The sequence below is a fragment of the Nilaparvata lugens genome, chromosome 5 (genome assembly GCF_014356525.2).
Source record: "Nilaparvata lugens isolate BPH chromosome 5, ASM1435652v1, whole genome shotgun sequence".
Lineage (NCBI taxonomy): Eukaryota > Metazoa > Arthropoda > Insecta > Hemiptera > Delphacidae > Nilaparvata > Nilaparvata lugens.
In genome coordinates this window covers 60063554-60083299 of record NC_052508.1, presented here as the reverse complement: position 1 = coordinate 60083299, position 19746 = coordinate 60063554, and the positions used below count along the sequence as shown (strand labels likewise).

Genomic DNA, 19746 nt, shown 5'->3' with positions numbered 1-19746 from the left:
GAGTGTGGGAAGAAGAAGGATATCCTAGCTGCGTAATTTAAGAGAATGGTATGGCTGCAACTCAAGGGAACTATTCAAGGCTGCAATCAATAAAGTGGAAATTGCCGTGATGATTTCCAACCTCCGATACGAGAAGGAACCAGAAGAAGAAGAAGAAGAAGAAGCTCTATAGTTAAATAAAATCTCTAAACTATGAAAAATGTAATATGAGAAGAAGTTAGAGTCATTGTGTCTTTCAAAATGTCGACTTCCAATGAATAAATCATAGGCTGCTCACATAAAGGAATAAACTAGTTAGTAGCGGAACTTTCTATTAACCACTTGATATCTGTGTGTTATCAGTAATAATTTTTATATTCTACATTCAGAGTTTGAACCATCAGTTGATCAAACTTTGTTTACGCTGAGATGGTACATATTGAATTTGTACGCTGACCCTAATAAGCTTGCGATTGATCTTGCTTTTTGGTAGCCCACTATAGTGAGGTCCACATTATAATGGCAGTGAAGAGAGTGGAAAATTTATGATTTTAATCTAGTTATAGTAAACAGTGATGTACGTGTGTGATAGTAGAAATTAGGTTTGATTCTGAATAATGAATCTCAGACACTAAGCATCCCCAGTTGTGAATTCCATAAGAACAGAATTTTCCATGACTTGCTCTCAATCTAGCATTAGATCGATTCAAATCAAGTTAATTCAATTGGAATTATGACACCTCAACTATACTGGACTATCCAGACAAGTAATACCGATAATTATCAAAATTAATTTATTCTAGTTACTAGCTGAGGTAGAACTATTGATATATTTATGTATTGAAATGAGGGAATAGATATTATTGATGGCACAGTTGACACGAAATTTATGTTCATTTAATATTTCATTTAATGAAAGCTCTTCTTGACGGAAAAGTAACTTGTATTTATATATTTGGAATGGGCGTACTTTAATGTATCGTCGTCTTTATTTGCACTCTTCATATGAATTGTAATATATTTATTCATCGTAGTTCAGTGGCTTGCTATCAGTCACATTATTTGGAAAAAATATGACCAGTGAAGTCATGAAACTGCAATCCAGGTGTCTCTAGTATTGAAAGTACAATTGACAATAAGTTGATTAATATTTATTTATTTAGCGTATGGCTCTACGACACAAATCTTTATGTTATCTAACATAAGTCACACATATAAACAATGAAGTCATCTTTGTCACAAGTTTGAAAAAAGGTTGAACAAATGAAAAAGAAAATTTAAAAAGTTATAAACATATAACTAGTCGATTTAAATATGCCACTACATCTGGTGTAGCTACTAGGAAGTCATCCAGCCTGCCCTCATAAGCTGTTGTTGTGCACTTTTCTACAATGTGTCTTATGGTTTGCTCAGCGCCACACTCACAAAAAGGCGTTGGAGCCTTTCTCCACTTGTGTAACGCATCGGCGCACTTTCCCCACTTGTGTCCTGACTAGAAATCTTGGGCCTTCTGTCCGAATTTGTCATTTAAATGCAGAGATTATAAGTTATTCTGGAAGCCAGTTAATTAATAATAGAGTATTCATCCATTATACTCATATAATATAATTATTCAACCTTTTCACCACGCAATTCGTTTAACCTTTCACTGCGCAAGTCGACTTTAGTCGACTTGACATCTCTACCTTTGAGCGCGTAAATTAACTTTAGTCTACAGTCTCAGAAAAACTTCTCCTTTGGCTGGTTAAATCGACAGAAGTCCCAAGTGGAAGAATATGGTGTTTCTATCGCTTTGATTCGTGCTTCTACCTAGTGGGGTGCTTTTGAACCTACCCCTTACCAACAGTGGAGTGACATTGCTGTTGTCCAGTGAGCATTTTCGAAACGGTTCCGTCTGTTTTTAGCACAGTTCACGGTTATAATATTCTGCTAATAACAAGTGTAAGTGATGTTTTATTATCATAAATTCGGTGACTTATGTTTTATGAAGTGTTTGTGTAATTAATAATGAATAAGTTTGTTTCTTCAGTGTATATTCTGTGTAGTAGGTATGTGTGGGTAGGGTATATGAACATACGAACAGACTACCTCTGTAGTCTAGGTACATTATAAACATGAATGTAACAGATTCACATATTCTTGAGTATCTAGAACAAGACAATAACCAGTCTGGCTCTGAATTCGAAAGTAGTTCCTCAGACGATGACAATGACAGAATTTGTCAACCATCTACAAGTAGGGCTTCTGATACAGGTAAATCAAGTGTTCGTTCTGTAAAAGCAAGGCAGCCTGTTAATATTTCTTGGACAGAAGTGAATGTTCAGGAAAGACAACAAATACACATGGAGAACAATTTCAATTCCTGTGGTCAGAGGAGGGTGAGATTTGAAGAAGTTTGTTCTGAAATAGAAACATTTAAAAAAAATTTCCCTGACAATGTTTTTGATCATGTTGCTCATCAGACAAATAAGTATGCTATGAAGTGTGTTGATGTAACATATGACATCCCACGTAGATCAAGACTACATTAATTGGAAGAGCTATCAGGCAATCATATAACAGTATTTGTAGCGGCCCAAACATGTATGGGTCTATTGTGTAAAACAGTAGAAGAAAACTATTTTCAAGACAGTTTTTGGCCCACGAAGACTCCTGGCTTCCGGAATATTTTCTCCAGAAATCAGTATCAATTAATTAAAAGCTTCCTCCATTTTAATGATAATACAAACCAAAAAAAGAAAGGACAAGTAGGTTATGATCCATTGTTTAAAATTAGGCCCTTGATTGATTTTGTTTCTGAAACGTATTCAAATAATTATGAACCAGGAGAGTACCTGTCAGTGGATGAGTCAATGATAAAATTCAAGGGCAGGCTATCTTTCAAACAATATCTCCCAAGTAAAACATCTGCAAAATGGGGGATAAAAGTATGGTCATTATGTGACTCAGAGACTGGTTATTTGTTGAGATTTTTCATTCATACTGGAAAAGAGGATGGGATCATTTAAGAAGGATTAGGAGCAAGAGTGGTTAAAAATCTCATAAAGGATTATGTTAAAAGTGATAGAGTGGTATACATGAACAATTTTTATAGTAGTGTAGGTCTTTACAATGATCTGGAAATATTAGGGTTGGGTGCATGTGGGACAGTCAGGGCAAATCGAAAAAATCTTCCAAGTGCAATGAAAGATTTGAAAAAAAAGAAAGGTGACTTACCAACAATTTGGCATAGCAATAAGAAAATGCAAAAGGCATCAGCGAAGTTGAGCTTAACGTAAAGGGAGGGCAAAGAACCGTGATGAAACCCAGTATTCAAGTGATGTACAGCAAGTATATGGGTGTAGTAGACTTGTTTGATAAATTCTGCTCCACCTATAGGTACAGGCACAAATCATTGAAGTGGTATCACACTATTTGGCATTTCCTCATAGAAGTTGCTCTTGTGAATGGCTGCATTTCCTATAATATGCAACCAGGTGTGAAATGCCTTTCCCACAAAAGATATAGGGAAAAGGTTATTGAGGGGCTTCTAGTTGATTGGGAGGGACCAAACATTCCTGTACGGCGTGGAAGGAAGAGGCAAGACTGTCTGGGAAAATGCACTTCATAGATCAATTTGAAGACAAAACCCACAAACCAAATTGTGCGGTTTGTAGCATTTTGCCATCGGCTTGTTCAAAGAAGGGGAAAGGTCTTTGTAAAAGAAGGCAGACAACATACTTCTGCAAAACTTGTCCAGATCAGCCTCAACTATGTGTTTCAACTTGTTTTGAAACGTATCACTCAACAAGTGCATATAAGAGAGTTTGCCACTGTTTGATGTAGGTAGATAGTCACAATCAGAAATATTATAATAGATTTAGATCAGTATATAGATAGATCAGATTAGTATATGGATAGATTATTAAAACTGTACAGTGAATGAAGGATAAGTGTTAGCCTACTTAGTGTAAAAAAGTTCATCATTGATACCACATGAGTGTTCCACCAAAATCCGTGATCAAAGAACATAGAAGAACATCAAGAACAAGCTTCAATCTACCACCAGACTCACCATATTAGAATCAACATAATATAAATTGGTGAGTGAAAACATCAAATTTTATGCATGGAATTTATTATTATAATTATAGAATACTCTGTGATGTATTTTTCGAGATTTCAAGAGTTAGAAAAAAAATCCCAAGTAAAAAAAAATTAGTTAGTTTCATCACAGATATTGAAAAATTGGTCCACCAGAGAGCTAAAATTATGAAAAAACATACAATATCGATGTAAAACATCTAATCTGAGAGAAAATGAGCCAAAAGAAGTAGGAAAAAAATATTAAAAAAACCTCAAGAAATGCAAAATTTGGAGACTGCATGTAAAATAAATGGGCAGGAAAAGGTTATTGAGACAGATCGACTAAAGTCGACTTACGCGGTGAAAAGGAATCTCACATGGAATTTGGTCATTCCTCAAGTTTTGTGTACCTCGCCATCAGACATATCACATGAGTAGAGGAAGGAAAGTAATCTTCCTTATCTAAAAAAAGAATTTCGTAAATTGTCAAGTTTCATGTCATCAACTGATTCAAGATTCGATGAATAAATAGAGTGTTATGAATGTTGTACCTCACCTTGACAACTTCGTACTTTTCGCAGTTGAAGAAAAGAGCGACATCAGCAGCGGTGACCTTGAACGCGATGCGCGTCCACTTGCTGAAGGCCGAAGGCACCTCGAAGCTGGCAATGGTCTGCGACGAGTACTGCTTGCTGACGTCAGTGTACATCAGGCTGATGTTCGTCAGGCCAGAACCACTGCTGGTCAGGTGCACGCCCAGTTGCACTATCTGCAATAAATTGATTCAATTATTAGTAATTATTAAATTTGTATATCTAGTTCTTACCATATTATATTCACCTTGGTCAGGTGCATGACCACTATCTGCGATAGATAAATTCTATTAGTTATTCGTATATCTAGCGAGAAAAGTGACACTCTTTCCTTTTGACGTTTTGAGCTATAGTGAGGTCCACGTTATAATGGCAGTGGATTAATATAGAAGAATAGCGATGCCGATTCTCTGCATTATTTAATTATATTTCCACACTGTCAAAAACATAATTGGCATCGTTGTGAACCTAGAAAATGATAGTAACACCGGCTCTGTCGAATGATAGACAAGGATAGCGAAACCAAAGTTGATCAAATACTGTCATTTTAACGTGGACCTCACTATAGTGTCGAAACCGAGGACAACAATTCACCCGAGGGAGAAAATGTGCTATCGTCACGTGATGTACACAACATTTTTCTTACTCCTATATTTTTCTATGGAAGTATATTGTTCAACGTCACTTCATAGTATGAAGGCTGTTCAAACTTCAAACATAACCTAAACCTACAAACACAGATAATAATTATTTTACTTCGTTGAAAAACAGCTATTACCTTCCTACTTATCTCTAAAATGGGACTTGTTTTATAGCAAATACCAAGGAATAATTTGTTTTTTAATGACCATCTTTTCTATAAATGAAGTTAATTCCAGTCTCTAGGTCGTGAAGTAACCATTCTACTTCTTGGGTGGAAGTTTTTAGTAAAGTAGTAAATACGAAGCTTAGTAGTACATATGATACATAAATACGAAGCTTGTATACCTAAACAAAATAAAAGTCACTTCATGAAAGTTTTTCTTATTTGGCTGCAAAGTTCTACATCCTACTGCCCTTGGAGATAAGGCAGTGCAAGATACGATCAAGGTTTTTGAGAGATGTCAAGAGATTTGTAATGGAATGTGAGAATATAGATACTTTTTTTAGTATTCTCATGTAGACTTGTATATCATAATATTGTACAATATACTTCAAAGCTAAAATTGATAAATCATCGATACTGTTGTGAAATATGTGTCACTTCATAATATGCGACTGTCGGCCTCAGTAACTACATTTTAGCGCTATAGTTTTGTAATCAATTATATATCACCATCTCAAACAAGTTTAGTACCTCGAGATGCAAATACTCAATTGGCATTGCATTTTATTTTGTAATAGTAGTTTCTCATGTTGTAAAATTTGTATTGCTTTTATTAAGTATTTCTAAGATGTTGTAATTTTATATTTTCTGCCAATAAAACATTTTCATTTTTTTCAAAAACAGATTTTTTTGACTTGACTCAACAGTGGCTACTCCACTCCTCACATCACCAAGGCAGAGTAGATAGTTGAGATAGATAGAATGTTAAGGAATATAAACTGGAATACTGTTCCAAAGTAAATGATATCCGGTCTCTGGTACCGTATATCTATAATTATTATTTCTGTAATAAGGGTGCATCAAAAGAGAGAGCATCGGTTCTGTTTGGCTGGTTGCCTATTGCATGCTTTTGAAAACTATGAGATTCAATTAGAACTGTCAGCAAAAATCCTCACTAAAATATGAATACTCCACAGTGAATTAACGCTGAAAACTCTTGAAGGGTTGGTTTTGTTCGACGGGTTGCCTATCCCGTAATGTGAAAACTATGAGATTCACATCCTTCTGTCATTATTTCTCCACGATAACATAGATGCTTCACATACTATCAATGATGACAGTATAATATTATGAGGGTAGGCTTTGTTTGGCGGGTTGCATATCCTGAGCCGTTATTTGAAAAATGGTATGTTTTAAAATTTATCATTATTCCATTCCACAAAAATGAAAACTAATAGGATTTACCTATATAAAAAACACACCCATTCATCAATTCATTCATCCAATCATCCATTCGTCCATTCATCCATTCATTGATAACTTCGACTAATATTATATATATTGTATAAAGAGGTATCATTTTGAAGAACTTTGTATTGTAGAACGTTATTATAAAAATTCATGAAAATTATTTTAATGTTTGAATTTATGAATACATTTTATTGGAAGTGTCATCTAACATCCAGATGAATTATTATTGTTATTAATATTTTAATTGATTGATTCATTTATTTATTTATCTATTCATTTATTCAATTCAATTCAATTTTATTTCCACAAAAAATCATATACATATTCAATAATAGTTATACTAGAATAAATCAAGGAAATATATTTCCCCACTTTGATAATAGATCCGTGTATGGGGGAAGAATTCCTATCTAGAAAAGCCTTAAGAAAAACAAGATAATCAAAATCATTTCTTGAACAACTCATAAATTTTAATTTTTTTTAAACTTTGATTAAACAATAACTTCAAATAATGTAAAAAATAAAACAAGTTAAATCTGTTACTAATATAGGTTGGTCCTATAAGGTCGAGAGAGTTGATAGAGCGCTGCATCAAAAACAAGAAACTAAACACAACAAGCAAGAAGAGAGAAAAAAAGAAAAATAACGAGACACGGAAAAACTGATGGCTTATAAACTACCTTCTACTTTCTACATTCTACATTCATCCATGTGTAGATATCCCATTATATAGTTCATTCATGTTCCAATTATCAATGCTAACTCGATTCTTTTTCATGTAGCTACGTGACGTTGTTAGTTTCTCATACTGTGCGACTCTTACAATCTTATCCAGCCAGAAGTAATAGTAAACAGTAGTCAACAGTAATAATATAGGCTTGAGTTTACAAAAAATCGACTTGAAATTTAGAACATAAAATACCTATACCATGGAATATCTTCTTATGCTACCTTTTCTCTATGATTGAAATTTAAAATTGAATATTGGAAAAAATTCTTTTTCAGGCGGAGGTAAGACTTTCAACTCCTCTCTACCACTCAACTTCGAAATGATCTTACCGTCTCAAGCGGATTGACGACAGCAAAGAGGAATCCCCCTTCGCGACTCTTGAGTTTGACCGTGGCCGTGATAGCGAACTCAGCATAGAACTTCTCGGGCATGAAGAGGCGGTAGGGCTGCTTGATGTCCGATCCTGGCTTGAGGCCGAACGTGGGGAAGCCATCGATGCCCGAGTCGAAGTACAGATAGGGGTCGTCGAACGGGATCTTGATTGACGTCAAAAGGTTCACGCCTTCGTCGTCTGCAGCTGAAAACAGGATTGAGAAGTTAAAAATATGGAAAGATGAGAGAGCGAATAACAAGCAATGAGCAAGGGTATAAGGACAATAATATAGTAGTTGAAGACTGATAGTACTAGAAGAATAGTCACTATTCCAATTATCAATTCCAATCACTTGATAATGGCATCATATAGCCAAAACATGTTGTGAGTAAATAATTTTAAAAAGGGTACTTAAATTTCTATTTCCTACAGTTACGTTGAAAAGTGGCCATTGCTGCACTGATTACAGAACGCAAAGAATCACTTTTCCGCTCTAGTGCGGGAAAAATTTTTCTGCACTCCAGATTTGCAACATGGCAACGCAAAATACTTAGTAGGTTATATGGAGCAACAGTGCAGCAAAATCAAAATGAAGTTGGTAACAGTGACTGCTGTGGCTGCTATAGTGAGCAGAGGTGCAACCAAGCACAACGCGCTAATTATTATTCATTATATATTATAACCAAGGACAACGAGGGGACTTTAGGATTTTAGGATTAAGGTTTTTATCAATAATAAAATTACACAGAAAAACATTTGATGGATTTCAGGCAATTTTACCCATAATTACCCACTTTTCATATTCAATGGTAACTGTAGGAAAAACTTAATGTGAAATACGTGCGCAAAGTTCCTCTGCTGCACTCAAGAAACCATTCCGCCCTCGCCTACGGCTCGGGCGTAAACGTTTCTTTCGGTGCAGCAAACTGACACTTTGCGCACTAGTTGCACAAATAACTATTTTTATATTCAAGAGTAGCCCTAACGGAAGAAAAGACAACTAGAACAATAGTTATAGTAGTTTTGAAAGGAGAATAATCAGATAGTAGAATAGAATAGTAGTTGTAAGAGAGTGGTGGAAGAATAGTTGCTGTAGTGCAGTAACTGTTGCAGCTGTAATGTGATTGGAAAAAGCTACTGTAACCATCATTACCTGGAACTGTTTCTCAAAAGGATTTGAACCCTTGTGCAATAACATGGTACAACATTCAAATGATCTATATCCATAATACCAGAGGAATCTAGCTCCGCTCAGGCACAGGTATGGCAATTTTTAGGGTAAAATGGGAATGCTATTCAATCTTTATCAAAATCAACAACTTTTAAATATTGACTTGTAAATTACTGGTGACATGTATTTGTATCGTGTGATGTGCAGGTATTCTGAATTGGGAGAATAGAAGCTGCTGAGAAGTCAATTCTGATATTATCTCCGAAGAATTGGAAAGAGTTATTGTAACCTGGAACTCTTTCTCAAAAGGATTCGAACCCTTGTGCAATAACATGGTACAACATTCAAATGATCTATATCCATAATACCAGAGGAATCTAGCTCCGCTCAGACACAGGGATGGCAATTTTTAGAGTGAAATGGGAATGCTATTCAATCTTTATCAAAATCAACAACTTTCAAATATCAAGTTGTAAATTACTGGTGACATGTATTTATATCGTCTGATGTGCAGGTATTCTGAATTTGGAGAATAGAAGCTGCTGAGAAGTCTATTCTGATATTATCTCCGATGTTCATTTTGGCTTTATTCCAGTGATGATACGCTCTCTTATGGCTGCCAGTTGCTCCAATGGGGCAACAGAATCTTTTTCATATTTCATTTAGTATATTAAACTAGTTCATATTTCAATATTCCCGTTATAACTTGGCAACCCTAGCTTATAGTCAACTCACCATCAACAACAGAATAAACTTTCCATAAAATGAAGGACCAGTCAAAATCTTTGTTACTATAATGTTTGTTCTCCATACGTAACCAGAATATCTGAATTGAATCATGCATTGTCAAATAGTAACGTTGACTTGCTTGTTTAATGTCAAATATAACTGTCATCATCTATATATATAAAAGCGAAATGGCACTCACTCACTGACTGACTCACTCACTCACTCACTCACTCACTCACTCGCATAACTAAAAATCTACCGGACCAAAAACGTTCAAATTTGGTAGGTACGTTCAGTTGGCCCTTTAGAGGCGCACTAAGAAATCTTTTGGCAATATTCCAACTCTAAGGGTTGTTTTTAAGGGTTTAAAGTTCGTCTTTTAGCATGTATATTCTTCTTCTCCCAATCTCTTAATTATAATTGAAATTTCCATATCATATGTTACTATAGAACTATAATCTACATAGAGTACCTCTTCGAAACAGTTGTTAACTGGCAACTAAATCAATAATTTTGTCAGGTTGGCATTAAGTTGAGTTGACTTTGTTAGGTTGGTACCAAGTTGAAGATTTAAATGCATTTATCGCGGAAAAATTGATTGGACACTGCTACTTCAATCCTTGGAATATTATATTACTAGCCGTCAGGCTCGCTTCGCTCGCCATATCCGTTTAGCCAGACGTTTAGTCTGAACCCCCGACTGGATTGTCCTAATATATGATAAAAATGTTCAAATGGAAAATGCAGGCGAGCGAAGCGAGCCTGCTGATCTCATTCTTGGACGATCCAGTCGGGGGTCCAGGGGGCGGAGTCCCCTGGCCTAACGGATATGGCGAGCGAAGCGAGCCTGACGGCTAGTAATTATTATATAACTCTTCCGAGCTGACTTGACCTCACTATCCTATTCCCATCAGCACATGAGAATCAGTGTCATGAACTTCTGCTTCTGAAACAATTTATTCATCCTTTACGCAGTCCTTCAGTAAAAGATACCACTAATGAGACCAAAACAAGTATTTCCATAATAAATTCTCAATTTCTACTAAATCGATGAAGAAGCTCTCGAGATATTCAAATAATGAGCATGCTATAGTGAGGTCCACGTTATAATGACAGTGAATAAAGATAGAAGAATAGCGATGCCGATTTTCTGCATTAATTAATCATATTTCTACACTGTCAAAAACATAATTGGCACCGTTGTGGACCTAGAAAAGGATAGTACCACCGGCTTTGTCGAATGATAGACAAGGATAGCAAAACCAAAGTTGATCAATTACTGTTATTATAACGTGAACCTCACTATAGAACTCTTGAAGCATTCAGGTATTCCCATGAGCTCCCACTTCAATCTCACATATTCTGAACAATAAACGCTTTGCAAAAATGTCTCATAAACAGGAAATCTCAACAACGAAAATCCCCGCCTACGCCAAATCATCAGAATCAAACAAAACATGTTTCTAGAGAGAGATCCACCTCATATTGCCAGCATTGATTGAACGGGAGGCATAGACGTTATTCATTAGTCATGCTGACACTTGAAAGTGATTCTCACAACACCAACAAGAAATTCAAAATATTCCAGCTACGTGAAAAATCTGCATCTTCAGCCTGAAATCAACCTACGATGTTTCAGTGCTTGTGAAAAAAAAAACATTGGGAGGAAGGATGGAAGAGAGAGAGGAGAAGAAGAGAGAGAGAGAGAGAGTGAATAGTGCTGCTCACTTGACTTGTCTCATATCACGTACTTTCACAAGGGGAGAGTGAATAGTTCATATAAAACAAAAGGGTGACGCATGAATAGCTTTCCTATAGTGAGGTCCACGTTATAATGACAGTATTTGATCAACTTTGGTTCTGCTATCCTTGTCTATCACTCGACAAAGCCGGTGGTTCTATCCTTTTCTAGGTTCACAACGATGCCAATTATGTTTTTGACAGTGTAGAAATATAATTAATTAATGCAGAGAATCAGCATCGCTATTTTTTTATCTTAATCCACTGCCATTATAACGTGGACCTCACTATAGCTATAGGTATTGTAAACTTCACTTACTACTGTCAGTAATGATTTGATTGAAAGCATCAATGTTATTTATGAGAAATGCTGACAGGCCAAAGTGAATCTCACTATAAATGCTAGGTACATGAATACAGCTATATTCCAATAATATCTATAGCTATAACAATGACATAACCAGCTGATTTGACAGCTGCATCAATGATGTATAAACAGAAATACTGTTTCGCAGCGTCTGTTGATGTAAATAGACAGAAATTCTCTATTCACCCACGCGAAAAACGAGCCTCCTTTCATTATTTCCCCTCTCACACCTCAATAATGTAGCACGGCAATAATGTTCCAAGAAGGGTGATTAAGATGAAGGAGGAGGGGGTGAACGGTAGAAAAACAAAAAGAAGGGATATGACTGAGAAAAATTAGGTTGAAAGGAGAGAGCTTGTGCTTTTTGGTTGATTGTGAAATCCATCAGCTGATGTCTGGGTGTTTGTAATTTTTCCTTCTTCAATCTTAACATTCATCTATATAATCCTTCCTGCTTCTTCCAACGTCATCTCTTGGAACATGATTCATTCATCTCGAATTGGAGATTTCCAGGAAAGTGGTATCAGATAAGATATAGAACTCAGCAGTTTAGGGGAAGTTGGAGATAAAAGATTGTAGGAGGAAGAAGGAGCAAAGGGGAAGAAACAAGATGAAAAATAAAATTAGTTCTTGAACGTGAAGGATGAGGGATTCTTTGAAAACTCTTTCAATGTAGATTGAAATCATACATCCTTACCTTAAAAATGTATGCCCCCAACAATTATTACAAACGAAGGGATGAACGGTTCCAGTGATGAATCATAAACAATTTATTCAATTTGAATGCATATGGATGATTAGTTCAATTTCCAACTGCAGTATTAAAAATCTTCTCATGCAGAGGATAAAAATACACTTCAAAGCGGGTGCTTATTTCAAGAATATTCTTTCAATCCATGGATTAGCTAACAAAATATTAAAATCGCTGTACAATAAATACGATGAAAACTCATATTGTAGGATTCTTCTATATTATGTGATATCTTCTTCTTCTATATATATAAAAGCGAAATGGCACTCACTGACTGACTGACTGACTGACTGACTGACTGACTGACTGACTCACTCACTCACTCACTCACAGAACTAAAAATCTACCAGACCAAAACCGTTCAAATTTGGTAGGTATGTTCAGTTGGCCCTTTAGAGGCGCACTAAGAAATCTTTTGGCAATATTTTAACTCTAAGGGTGGTTTTTAACGGCTTAAAGTTCGTCTTTTAGCATGTATATTCTTCTTATTCTCTTAATTATAATTGAAAAAAGGCCATACCATATGTTAACATAGAACTATGAACTAGAGAGAGTACCTCTTCGATACAGTTGTTAACTGGTAACCAAATTAATAATTTTGTCAGGCTGGCATTAAGTTGAGTTGACTTTGTTAGGTTGGCACCAAGTTGAAGATCCAAATATTCTTTGCAGGCGAGCGAAGCGAGCCTGCTTATCTCATTCTTGGACGATCCAGTCGGGGGTCCAGGGGGCGGAGCCCCCTTGCTAAACGGATATGGCGAGCGAAGCGAGCCTGACGGATAGTACTTCATCTTACTAAATTTTGAAGATGATGGTACTCTAATCATATTCGAAATAGTTTATTGAATATTGTTCATTTTGTTTGAACATTATTCGATTCTGATCACCATTCCCTCAGAGTACAGAGTACTCAGAGTACAGTATGGTGAATAAATAATTGGATATAAAATTGAAAAGAAAACATGGAAATTTCGATTTAATCATTCATTCAGAGTAGAATGATACCATGACAAATTATTACTACTAGTAGTTCTGTGACCTCACGCAGTTTCCTCATCCACAAGTACCTGATTGAAACTATAGATCTTATGGAAATACAGCAATAGACTGGCTTCTCCACATACATCTGTGTAATCACTTGTCAGCTGATTTATGATGAATAATTCTGCAGTATGGTCTGATTTTTACTCTAATACTGGCGTATCAAGAAGGCTCCTTTTCCCTTTTATATTATCCTTGAGATGCAAAATTTCCACAAAACCTTGTATGTACGTCGACGCGCAATTAAAAAAGGAACATACTTGTCAAATTTCATGAAAATCTGTTACCGCGTTTCACCGTAAATGTGCAACATAAAAACATTTAAACGTTCCAACATTCAAACATTCAAACATTCAAACATTAAAACATTCAAACATTCAAACATTCAAACATTCAAACATTCAAACATTCAAACATTCAACATTCAAACATTCAAACATTCAAACATTCAAACATTCAAACATTCAAACATCAAACATTCAAACATTCAAACATTCAAACATTCAAACATTAAAACATTAAAACATTAAAACATTCAAACATTCAAACATTCAAACATTCAAACATTCAAACATTCAAACATTCAAACATTCAAACATTCAACATTCAAACATTCAACATTCAAACATTCAAACATTCAAACATTCAAACATTCAAACATTCAAACATTCAAACATTCAAACATTCAAACATTCAAACATTCAAACATTCAAACATTCAAACATTCAAACATTCAAACATTCAAACATTCAAACATTCAAACATTCAAACATTCAAACATTCAAACATTCAAACATTCAAACATTTGAACATTAAGAGAAATGCCAAACCGTCGACATGAATCTTAGACCTCACTAACTGTAACAACACTTATTACACAATAATTAAACTATATTATTCATTCAATGGAAATCCATTTTGTCTATTGATACTTGGTTCCCGGATCTTGGCAAGGAAAAGTTTCATGATGGATTATTTTGCTTGTGAAGAGCTGGAGAGTGCAGGTGTGTTTGAATGATTCACTTCATACTGACAGAATTTTTATCATATTATTATCGCCATTAATAACGCAATTTAACGGATTTGATTGAGTAATATGAAGTTTCAGGAAATAGGTTATTAGTATAGTTAGGAAGTATGGGTACTTAATCAGAAGCTCTTGAAAGAAACTGTAACTTTCATCCTAGACAATTTCCATAGTCACCACAAAACAATAAGATTGAACTTGTAGGATACATACTCTGTGATCAACAGAATCAAATTCAGATACATGAGTCATTAAATTAGGAACTAAAGATACAAACTATCTACGATAGCTTTGCAGGGTAAACTTGGGAGAGCTATTTTGAAGCGACTTTCAAGTTTCTTTTAGAAATATTTCTCCATATTATTGTCCTTCTCTGAGTGGAAATCGTTTTGAAAGACTTTTTCCAGCGCAAGAAATGAGTTGAAGCTTCGTTGGAAACTTGACAGAGTGCAGCACCAACTTGCCAATGAATATTGGTCCCTGGATTCAGGGAGTGGAGTCTCCTGCAACCTAGCGGCAGGATTACGAACTGTGGAAGGTTTGCGCGCGAATACAAGAGACTATTTGAATCAGATTACAAACATGTTATAGTAAGATAATAGAAATTGGTTTGAAAACTGAACTCTCACAATCATATTACATTGTACAATACTGTATGTATGATTTGTGATTTTTGTTCAAGGAGCTTATAACTGTCATCATTAATTTTATGGGAAGCAGTGATTCTAATTATAAGCAATTCTAACAGTTTGAAGTGAATTTCACGGATATGTTCACGAAAAAATAGATAAGATCTAGCAAAAATGCACAAAAATCGATATTCATGATTCATGAAGCTAGAAAGATTGTTCCTTTTACTTCTTAAGTCAAAGTCCCCATTCTGGGGAAGTAATTTTATCCAGACTGAACTTCACCCTACCTAACGCGAATTTAGAGGACCTTTTTTCTTGTGTTGTGAATAATTCTAGTTAATGCACCTAGAATACATTGTAGCATATAATCCAGGTACATTCTTGTTCTTGTTATATTTCCCTGTTTTAGTTATCATTTGTTGATGTTGTTCATTCAATTGCATACAGGCCTTGTGATCTGAAATAGTGCCGTGGATGGCACAATTTATTCATGGACAGTTTTGTCAGATGACACTCTTTTTTTTGTCAAACCCTAGCCCTGATTTCTAGCTCTGTAAAAAGGACAATGATATAATCAATATCCTCTCCTTTCAGTGTCAATTAGTAGTTGAGGTTGAGTTCTAAAAATGGAATATGTTCTAAAATGGAAAACGTGCAATGATTAAATAAGGTCTTCACAGTGGTGCATGACCCAATCTGCTCCCTACTAGACAAGAAGTGATAAATCAAATTTGGAATGAAACAATATGAAAAGTTTGTTTACTATTCTACTTTCTGGATTAGCCAACAAATATTGACCCCTATTCTAATAAAACTAATAATTCTCAATTGTTAATATTATTATACATTTTAACACCAACAAGTGATTCAAACAGTTCATATTTTGCATCAAGCATTTTCAAATTCACAACATTTATCATGTTAATATTATAATACAATAGTTATCATTCCAATATTACAATATGTTCTGCTCTATTCATTGTTCTCATCATTTTGATTGGCTTAGTTTATTCTTTCTCAATAATCCAATCATGATTATTCTTTGGTATCGTGCTTGACAGATAATTGATGCTCATTTCCACAAATTGATTTATTTTTATATAGATACTTGCAAGAATGGAGTATCACCTAATTTCGATCTTTTTCCTTTGCTGCAGATCAAATTCACAAAAGTTTCAGCTCTAAGCTTGAGCACAAATGATAGAGAGTACAAGGACTGCGAGAACAATAATTCCCTCTACATATAATTCGAAATTTTTCACCCCAAACAATCATTGGAGACATCATTGTAATTGGCTAAGTTTATTCTCTCTCAATAATCCAACCATGATTATTCTCTGGTATCGTGCTTGACAGATAATTTATGCTCATTTCCACAAATTGAATTTTATATAGATACTTGAACGAATGAAGTATCACCTTATTTCGATCTTTTTCTTTTTCTGCAGATGAAATTGACAAAAGTTTCAGCTCTAAGCTTGAGCACAAATAATAGAGAGGATCAAGAGAGTACAAGGCCCGCAAGAACAAACATTCCCTCTACATATAATTTGAAATTTTCTACTCCAAACAATGATCTGCAACCCGATTTCAATAGCTTGTAGTTTTTAAGTTCAATAATCCATTAAGTATTAATATTTCAATTTCATATTCGTACTCCAAATATAATTAAAAGAATGGGCGTAGTATAAGTAGTGTAGATCAGGATTAATAGTCACTGCCTATTACGAAGATTAATCATAATAATATTCTAACCTGAACTTTGTACAATTTTTTAACTGGAAACGTCTAAATTTCAATCTCCGGTCGACACCTTCAGTGAGATTAACTCCACACTGTCAGCATTGTTTGAATGTGGAGCGATGGTGTTCTACATTGGGTATGCTGACATTTTCAAGTGATTCTCACGTTTGGCCATCCGCTGGAACGGATTTAAGTTGGAAAACTGCGTAAATTAAAGTCAAAGTCGACGATATTTCCAGTTACGCCTGAAAAAGTTTATTAAGCTCGAATCGAGTTTCCTTTGCCAACAAGATAAGATAACTTACTTAAAAAAGTAAAGCAGTCCGTAAACAAGGCTGCAAAACTTCATTCAAGCTTGACTTAAGGAGGCCTTCAACTTAAACTTTTTCAGTCGGCACTTTTTATGTGTTCTTTTGTGCTCCTGTCTCCACCAACTCCCACGAGTCACCCTTTCTTTTTATTCACTTCCCTGTCGCACTTTTTCCATTCTTTTGTCGTCTTTGTCTCTTCTTCTTCTTCTTCTTCTTCTTCTTCTTCTTCTTCCTCTTTTTGCCCTTCTTTTTCCTTTTCTGCTCCAATTTCTGTTCTTTCTTCTTGTTCTGCCCACCTCCCATTCGTATTTCCTCTCACCACTTCCTATCTCTTAAACTTCATGTGCCGATTTCAAATTCTCCTTCTATACTCACCATTCAATTTTCTCCTTTTCTACTTCCTAAAGTCTATTTCTTCTTGTCGATTTCTCCATTTTTGCTTTTCATCCTCCTCTTTTTCATGTCTTCCTCTTCTAGATCATAGTTTTTTCTTTCTGATCCTCCTTATTATTTTTATGTGGTCTCATCTTCCATTCTGTTTTCACATATCTTCCTCATTTAGCTCATTTTCATCGTCATCTTCCCAGTTCATTTTTTCCTCTTCTACCTCGTCTTCTAATTTATCCCCCGCCTCCAGCTTGATGCTTCATTGTATTTTCTTCATCTTCCTATAGTTCCTCTTCGTTACTTAATGTGTTTCATTTCCCATTTTCCTCCAATTCTTCTTTCTCCTATAATCATTTCATTCTTCTTCCTTTTTCTCCTCATCCCCTTCTCTCCCTCATCCATTCCATCACCACTCACCCTTCCTTTCAGTTAATTTTTGTGAACTTGCATCTTATTCATGGTTGTCTTTACACTTCCCCTTCTCTAATCATATTTCTCCCTACCATTACTCCTGCTGTCCTGTTATTATCTTCTCCTTCTTTGGCTCTTATCCCCTCTTTTCTCACACTCTTACCCTCTTTAATCCATAACACTCATTCTTATTGTTCCTAACAACAATTTTTAATTTCTCTTGCCTATTTGCCTTCTTTTCGTCGATATTAAAATTTTTTTTGAGTCAATGTTTTTCTTCTTGAACTTAATTCTATTCTTTCTATTGCGTTGGCCACATAATTTTATCCTCATCGACATATTAATATAACTTCTTTTTTGTTAATCTACTTTATCATTATACTTTTTTCTCCCGCTTTATCTTCATTATATATTTATTATCCTCTTGCATTTATCTTCCTCCAAATTCTCCTCTTACCTCTCTCCTCCTCCTTCTTCTGTCCTTCTTTCTCTTGTTACAAAATCTTTCTCCTTCCCCTCCCAACCTTTTTCCATCTTCTCCCCCTCACACCACAACTTTTTTCCTCCACCATTTGAATTGACTTACAGAGAGAGAATTGGTTTTCATCTAAACTTCCTCTCGGGAAAAAACTTCCTCGTAAGCTACACTTTCAACTGTCAGCATTCTATATGAATAACATTAGAACTTCCCTTCTGAACAGTGCTGGCAGCTTGCAGTGAAACCGAGTATCGCAACTTATCTATACAGCAGCCACCGAAGACAGACTGTTTTCAGATAATAATGCATTATTTCTTTATTCTGTTCCGGTCCCGTGGGGGGAAAACCGGTAGAAATCAAAGGGGAACCAGAAGATTTATTCTTCCGTATCATTTTCTTTCCTTTTAAATGTCACCGGGGATTTAGGGTGGCGTATTTCCTTTGGGGAGGTAAGTGGTCAATGCAGAAAATCACAGATATGGATAGATTCTTCTAAACAGTTGGCATCCTTTTTGTATACTTCCTTATGTATGATCAAGGCGTCCAATTCAACAACGCTGATAGATCTCAGTGAGTCTCACCAGAAAACAGGGAGATTTTCTCTTTAGAAGGAGATGCAGGTATGGTTCGTAAAGATTATAAGAGCATCGATTGGTCTTGCTTCTACATCTCAACCCATAGAAGAACCATTTCCCATGATCAAACCTTTAAACTAGAAAATGATGATGATGTAGATATTACAAAAATTAGGAACGTTGAAAAAATAAAATGGAATATCTATATAAATAAAAATCTTGTCAAAAATTTTGACATTCAATTACTTTTTTATGTGTGCACCGAATTTGATGATTTTTTAGTTGTGATCGTTATGTTCAGGACCAGGCTTATCAAATTCATGATCCGACCTCAGGACTCTTTCCTACGATCCTTCAAAGTTTACATGTAATCCTCAAAATGGAATATCTATCTATAATATATCTATCTATATTACACTAGTAGTTCTGTGAACAGTAGACCTCACGCAGTATTCTCATCCGCAAGTACCTGATTGAAACTATAGACCTTATGGAAATAAAAGCAATAGACTGGCTTCTCCGCACATCTGTGTAATCACTTGTCAGCTGATTTATGGTGAATAATTCTATAGTCTGATTTTTACTCC

At 35.3% G+C, this 19746-nt stretch overlaps 1 protein-coding gene across 14 annotated transcripts in view; it reads right to left on the bottom strand.

Moving 5' to 3' along the window:
* Positions 1 to 19746, bottom strand: part of LOC111049426 (collagen alpha-1(XV) chain) — a 364911-nt gene that overhangs the window by 240452 nt on the left and 104713 nt on the right. For all 14 annotated transcript variants that reach the window (XM_039428928.1, XM_039428931.1, XM_039428933.1 and 11 more), the window contains 2 exons: positions 7753 to 8000; positions 4601 to 4813 (listed from right to left, as the gene is read on the bottom strand). In XM_039428928.1, the coding sequence (XP_039284862.1) occupies positions 4601 to 4813; positions 7753 to 8000 (461 nt within the window). The remainder of the gene's footprint in view (positions 1 to 4600; positions 4814 to 7752; positions 8001 to 19746) is intronic.